General features: G+C 32.6%; 1 protein-coding gene across 1 annotated transcript; it reads left to right on the top strand.

The window, feature by feature from the left end:
* Positions 1 to 3,974: 3,974 nt before the first annotated feature.
* Positions 3,975 to 4,909, top strand: LOC103838767. The gene is made up of 3 exons (XM_033278296.1): positions 3,975 to 3,987; positions 4,101 to 4,539; positions 4,606 to 4,909. Exons 1-3 carry the CDS (start codon positions 3,975 to 3,977, stop codon positions 4,907 to 4,909), a joined length of 756 nt encoding a protein of 251 aa, XP_033134187.1.
* Positions 4,910 to 7,449: the final 2,540 nt, after the last annotated feature.

The raw sequence follows: 7,449 nt of genomic DNA, 5'->3' as shown, positions 1-7,449 counted from the left end.
ATCCACGCCGTGTCCTTCTTTTCGATTCGTACAGTGAAGATTCTGACCCGGTATGTTTCGGGTTACTTGACTATTTAGGTGTGGGCTTTGGTTTATCTTAATGGGCTGTTAAATATTATGGGATCTGGCACGTTAAATTTCGGATTCCTTCACCAAGTTAGTTTTGTTAGGCTTCGTGGCCGACAAAGTTATGGCCTAACCATGTGGGTCGAATTCGAAACCTAACTCTTTAAATTCAAGATTTAGGTGCGCTGCTTCTGGTTTCGGTTCAGATTAGATCTTTTAAATTCTGGATATGTTGATAGGTTTTTTTCTTTCTAAATAACTTGGGGAGTCATGCCCAACCGACTAATCCAACGGATATTTTGATACGTTTTACTCGAGTATCCATAATTATTTGCAAATAAAAATAAACAATTAAACTATATACGACGAGTATTTTGATAGGTTTTACTCGAGTATTTTTTAATTTTTGTGGTCAGGATTTGTATGGTTCGGTTTTTATTCAAATATTCGTTAGTTTATTTTTTTTATTTGCAAATAACTATGGATACAGTTCAGTTATTGTATCTAAATTATTCAAAATATCCAAACTACAAAAATAACAAGATATTAATTAATATATTCCAGTTTATAATTATAATATATGATACTTAAATTATTACAAATATTAATATAACTAATAGTTTTTTAATATATATTTATTTTTATTTTTTTGAATATATTTTTATATTTTGGATAATCATTTGATTCTTATGTCAGATCGAGTTTAATACCAAAATTTTAGGTATAGCAGTTTGGGGCTATGTATTTATATCAGTTTCCTTTTGATTCTTTGGGTCTGGATATTTTGTTGACACTTATCTAAGAAAATAGCAAGGCCGTTTGCTTTTGTTATTTAAATACTATAGTTATGCGTAAAAGGTTTATTTGAACATTTAGTTTATAAATCAAGAACTTGGAAATTCTGTGATTTAACTACAGCTGAACATGTGATTTTCCATTGACATGTGATTTTTCCATTCAACGACTAAACAAAGCATAAAACATCGGATGTCCAAAAAAAAAAGCATAAGACATCGTAGGATTAGGTATTTACAAGACTTTACACCGAAAAAAAACTAACAAATTCACTCATGTTTATTTTTTGTGTTTGCCCTATCTGCACAAAAATCAAGATGTCTTTAGAACTATCATAAGATGTCGATAACATTCTTAGGAAAATATTGAAGAAAATAAAGCGTGAAGTTTTAAAATTGGTATATCGGCCTTTTTATCGGCTTTGCCAAGTCGATAAACCCTCGTTTGATACTGGCATTTTTTGACGGCATCTTCAAAGCCAAAAATTAGATGTACCCATGTCCAAACTAAAAAAAAAAAATTCTGTTTTATCCTCAAAGTATCTATGAAATCAATATGTAATAGTATATATTAAATTGTGCATATATGGACCATTGTAGATTCCTTCACAATTGTAGGCTAACGCATAAACCCATTGAAGAACAAAGTTGTTAGAAAGAGACACATCTTTTTGTAAAGCTAAATGGAGAAGATCGTTAGCATCACGAGTGGCATCTTCATTTATTTATTGAGCTTTGTTTAGCAATACAAAGTCTTAATGTTCTTTTCAAACTCAGAATCTAAACATCATGATTATTATTGAACCCTGAATATTTGATATCTTGGATAGAAAGACATTGTATCATTGTATCATTTTTTGTAAAATGTTAAATTTTTTTATACTAATGTTTATTTATAACAAAAGATTACTTGAAAAATAAGTAGCAGACTTCTTATTCTGAACTCTATGGCTGAGCCATGCTCTTGTTACTTTTCTAGCAGTATTTAATAGCAAACCTTTTGTAAAAAAAAAGTAGCAAAAAGAACAAATAAACTGCTAAAAACCACAAATGAAATCTATGATTATCGTAAAACTCCTATATCGTAAATTGCAATATCATAAGCTATCCGCGTGATCATTTGCAAAAGAATGGAACAAACATGCATTAAATTTGTCGCAAGTTACTGATATATCCAAGAGAAGCTCTCAGATAGTTAAAACAAATTAACGACGCCTACAGCTTCTTCATTGACATACTGCACCTTCGATCCATAAAATATACAGACAAGACAACCATATTCAATTATATTATAAATACCCACCGTCGATTTTATAAATTAAAAATAACTACCCGATAGTGGTTTTTTAGTAGAGAAATTGGCAAATATAACCATGAAAAAAAATTAATTAGGCAAATAACCACAGCAACTAAATGGCTAGGATACACAATATATATTATGTATTAATTGCAATTATAACCTTATGTATAAGCATATGTAGTGGCTTTGTTTTTTCTTTATTTTCTTTTTATTTTGTTGTAAGATGTTTTCCCTCTAATCTTATTTATTTTCTAGCTTCTTTAAAAACAATTATTCAGATTTATAAAATACTCTCAGAAATATATATATATATATATATATATATATATATATATATATATATATATATATATATATATATATATATATATATTTCTATTTATGATGTGTTTCGAAAATTTTAAAACATATATATATATATATATATTATAACATTTGATATATCATGTTAGAGTATATAGATTAAATAATTTTATATGAATTGATTTGTCTAGAGTCTTAACTCTCCTTGAACAACTAATATGTAATTGGTTATAAAATATTGTAAGTACTAAATACTATTCTATTTTAGTAACACAATATAATTTTTTTATAGTACTTTTTCTATTACATATTTCTCCACTTTTTTCTTCTCTTTGTTCCTTTTTATTTTTCTCATTCTTCTTGTCCTTCTTTTTTCCCTCTTTTCTTCCTCATCTTTCTCTATGTTTTTGTTTCGTTTACGGTGATAATGGAAAATTATAATATGTTTTGGTCTTTATTTTGTTCCATGCGTTGAGTGTTTTTATTTTGCTTGGGTTAATTATTGTAGTTAGTAAGACAATTATGTTTACTTATATGCTATTTGTAAAAATTGATTATTCTATACTATTTGTCAAACACATATATTATAGTATAGTTTTTATGATTTATATTATGATAATTATTTTCTTGTGTCAACTTCCCAATTGCTCGAATCTATCTTTTACGCGGTGAATAAAGATTGCTCCGGTAAGCAAAGAGAATTTCTAAAACAAAACGTCGAAAATATGAAATTATAAAAAAAATGTGTGAATATAATAGTATAGTAAAATTTAGACAATGCATTTGCCAAACTTTCACACGCAGAAAATGAGAGAGTGATATATTTTCATGCCAAATTATCACCTCAAACTTCCTACTTTATTACATAGTTATTTGTCTAATATTTTTCTCAATATAATTATCCTACCAATTCATTCTTATTAGTATGAGAACTTTGGATTTTAAAGCAAAATTGACTCAAAGGCACCCTAACTATACTCCATCATGTGATCACGTGGATATGAATCTATTGTTTACAACTCATTCAAATATCTAGAAAGAAGTTCATCCATGAAATGAATTTCTTATTAGATATTAGTCTAGATTTTTTATATCCCCGAAATACCCCAAATTAATTAAAACATCTTTAGAAAAATATTAAGTTGAGTTGACCTTCTCAAATCTGCAACCAACAACCTAAACCACTTCACTGGAAAGTCCACCACCGCGTCAGCAAACCAGCACTATTACATCCAGTCATCTATCTGAAATGGCCAGCCGTCAAAAGAACAAACTGATGAAGGCGAAGTGGAACACCACCGAGGGAAACACCAGAGAGGAACCGGAGCAGAAGACCACTACAGCTCACACCACGACATGAGCAAGGAGGAACAAATACATATACATTTATATATATAGAACTTTTCTTATTTTTAATCAAAAGTTGAAAAGTTAGACAAAGTTTTATAAATTTCCACATATTTCAGATAAAATATAATATGTTCCCGCAAATCTATTTTTATGGCTAGTGAATGACTCGCCAAGGTTCTCAAAGACTGTGAGGAGTATGTTTCAGATGAAAGCAGAACTTCATACCTATTTTCGATGTAGTGTTCGAGATGGATGCACAGCTTTGTTTTGATATGATTATTGGACAGAGTTGGGTCCTTTACACCTCCTTTCTGGTCCATCAGGCCCCCGTGATCTTAGGATTCCGCTTGATGCTACTGTATCTCAAGCAGTAACCAACGACCACTGGAATCTCCCTTCGGCTCGCTCTGAGTATGCAATCACTCTTCAGATTATTCTCTCTACCTTGCCGGTTCCATCTGCAACCTATGGCTGCGATACATACTTGTGGAGAACGAGTTCTGGCGCTTTTGGAAACTCATTCTCATCTAAGGTAACTTGGGAGAGGATGCGTGTTCCAATTCCCCTAGTTCAGTGGCATTCAGTGGCATGGTTCAGAGAGGAAATTACTCGCTGTTCGTTTATCGCTTGGACAGCCTTCCTTCGTAGGCTCCCAACGCGTGATCGGTTGATATCTTGGGGTTTGAATATCCAACCAGGTTGTGTTCTCTGCTCTGTAGCTGATGAGTCTATTAGCCATTTTTTCTTTGATTGTCCCTTTGCGGTTGCTACTTAGACTCGTTTTTGTGGCAGGTTTTTGGCGACTCCTCCGGCTACACTTGATGCGGTCGTGGTCCTTTGCCAGCACTTCCCTGGTCCTCATGCCCGGCGAGCGGTTGCGGTGATGAAGCTCCTAAATCAAGTCATCATTTACAACATCTGGCGCGAGCGTAATGCCAGGGTTTTTACCGGTGTGTCTTCAACTCAAGAGGCTGTGTTCCGAGTGGTGGATCGTACTGTGCGAGATAGACTTCTGGCTCTTTCAAGACCCACTGTCTCTGCTCCTCCCCCATCTTTGCTTGAGTTGTACTTTTGGTTTATCTCCCCATATAGTTAATGCTATTCTCCTTTTATTGCTCTCTTATTGCTCCTTTCCTTGCTCTTTTTCCTTCTTTGTAATAAGTTGTGTTTACACAACATTGTAAACTCTTAAAAATGGTATAAATTTTAACATTTAGACCCAAAAAAAATATATAATATGTTTATTATTTTGTTTACTTTAAATTAAAACTTTTTAATTTTTTTGTTTAGAATTACTTATTGATTTAATTTTAGTCCAAATTAATATAAACAGTATAAATCATATGAATTAAATCTATTAATAAATAATAATATAAATTATTTAATGTTTTAACAAGAATTATAATAATAAAATATATGTTTTTGTTTATATATATGTGAATAATTATTAAATGACATTTAAAACTAAAATACAATAGAAGGAGTCATATCTATCATTTGTCATACTTTTAATGGATAGTTAAAAAAAATTAGACCAAGTTTTATAAATTATTCCATATTTCAGATAAATGGATAATCAGTTTTTTTCTTTTTCGAATTATTTAGGGGGGTGTATTCAACTGAGAGTTTTAGGTGATTTGTATTAAAATGACAAATCTACTGTTATTCAAAAATAAATTTTAAAAACTCATTTAAAATTCATTGTTATTGAACTTAACATTTCGTAGAGTACTCTAAAATCCACTATTATTGAAAATATTTTAAGTTGTGGAGTCTTAAAGTTTTCAGGTGATTTTAGAGTGTTTGGGTGGAGTTTGTTAGTTACAAAAATTAAAACTCAAATCTCATGGTTTTAGGTTATATTCTAGAGTGGTTTAACAAAAATCACCTAAATCTCTGCAACTTATTGAAATCATATAAAACTCCATTAAAAGTCAAATCACCTCAAATATTATATTGACATGACAACCAAAGAAAAATAACAGGGATGCGTGTTACACATGTGTGTCCCTCGGTATCAACTTTCTCTTTGCTGATGATAGTCTTTTTTTCTGTAAGACGGAGCCCCGTAAATGTGAATAAGTAATTAAAGTAGTTATGAAATATGGACAAATACCAGCCAGTGTATCAACTTTGAGAAATCCTCCTTACTCTTTGGTAAGAGGAATGGTGAAAACGTTAGATAGCAACTAAAAGATAGACTTGTGATCCATACTGAAGGAGGAATGGGGTCCCACTTAGTGATTCCTGAAGATATTAGTAGTTCAAAGATAAATTAATGAACATAATAAATGGAAGGACGAGTAGATGGCTATTGAAAGGAGAAAAAAAGTCTTAATCAACTCTACCTTACTAACTCTTCCGACATACGTCATGTTTATCCTTTTGCTCCCGCTTGAGATATGTGAGAATCTTGCAAGCGCCATATCGCAAAATTCTAGTGGAGCTTCAATCTTCCTAAGAGGAGAATTCACTAGGAAAATGGAAAAAGCTATGTTTACCAAGAGAAGAGGGTGGGATTGGTTTCTGAATGATTTACGAGTTCAACATGGATTTATTGGCAAGCAATTTTGGAGATTAGTTCAGTACCCTGACTCTCTAGTGGCGAGAGTTTTGAGAGGGGGATATTACAGAATGAGTTCGCTTTTGCGAATAAATTCAGTACACAACCCATCATATGTGTGGACTAGTATTTCAGCGTCACAAAAACTATTGCTTTTGGGAATTAGACAGAAAATTCATTTTGGATATGAGGTAAAGGTGTGAGAAAACCCTTGGATTTGTACTATACTGGCTAGGCCGGCTCGATCGTCTGCCCATGTTTTGCACCTAAACATGAGAGTCAGTGACTTTATTATTGGAGCCTCAAGGGAATGGGATGTTGGATTATTAGAGAACTATGTAGCCCCTGATGATATACCTCTTATAAGAAATTTAGCCATAAGCTCTACTCATCTACGTGATTCTTTCTGCTGGAACTTTACAAAGAATGGTTAGTACACGGTTAAATTTGGATATTGGGTAGCTCGGAACCTAATGAGAGCTGATGAAGAAATGGAGGTCCAGGAGCCCAGTATAGCCAAACTTTAAATCTTTGTTTGGAAAGTAAAAACACCTCAAAAGATAATGTCATAAGAATCTTATGTGGCAACTCCTAACAGGACATGTGGTTGTAACGAGAAATTTGACACGCCATAATATGAGATGCGATAATTATTTCTCAAGATGTAGGGAACCGGAAGAAACAATTACTCATACTATATTTGAATTTCCTCCATCCTTGCAAGTATGGTCCCTATCGACTACACCATCTAGTCCTGATATATTTCCGCTATCAAGCATTTATGCGAATATAGATTACCTCTTCCGGAGGAAGAATAGCTTCATTGAACCAGAACTGGACATGGATCCTTACCCATGGATAATCTGGTATATTTGGAAGTCTCAGAATGATAAACTTTTTAGCTAGGGGGATCGACAGGGATCCCATGAAGTTAGTTCGATATGCAGAAAGTGAGTGCCATGCCTGGTTTAATGTGAATGACTTGGTACCTCCCATTCTACTGGACCATAGTAGTGAGGAATCCCTCATATCTGTATGGTGGATGGTTCGTGGACTTCCACAGGTCAGTTCAG

Source organism: Brassica rapa, chromosome A09, assembly GCF_000309985.2.
Source record: "Brassica rapa cultivar Chiifu-401-42 chromosome A09, CAAS_Brap_v3.01, whole genome shotgun sequence".
Lineage (NCBI taxonomy): Eukaryota > Viridiplantae > Streptophyta > Magnoliopsida > Brassicales > Brassicaceae > Brassica > Brassica rapa.
Note: the sequence above shows the minus strand (reverse complement) of the source record. Positions and strands in the feature narration are given on the sequence as shown.

What these genes read in the sequence shown, in the direction of transcription:
- LOC103838767 (XM_033278296.1), top strand. An exon ending in CTCTGCTCTGTAGCTGATGA is followed by an intron (nt 4,540 to 4,605) that starts GTCTATTAGCCA and finishes TTTTTGTGGCAG; the next exon opens with GTTTTTGGCGACTCCTCCGG.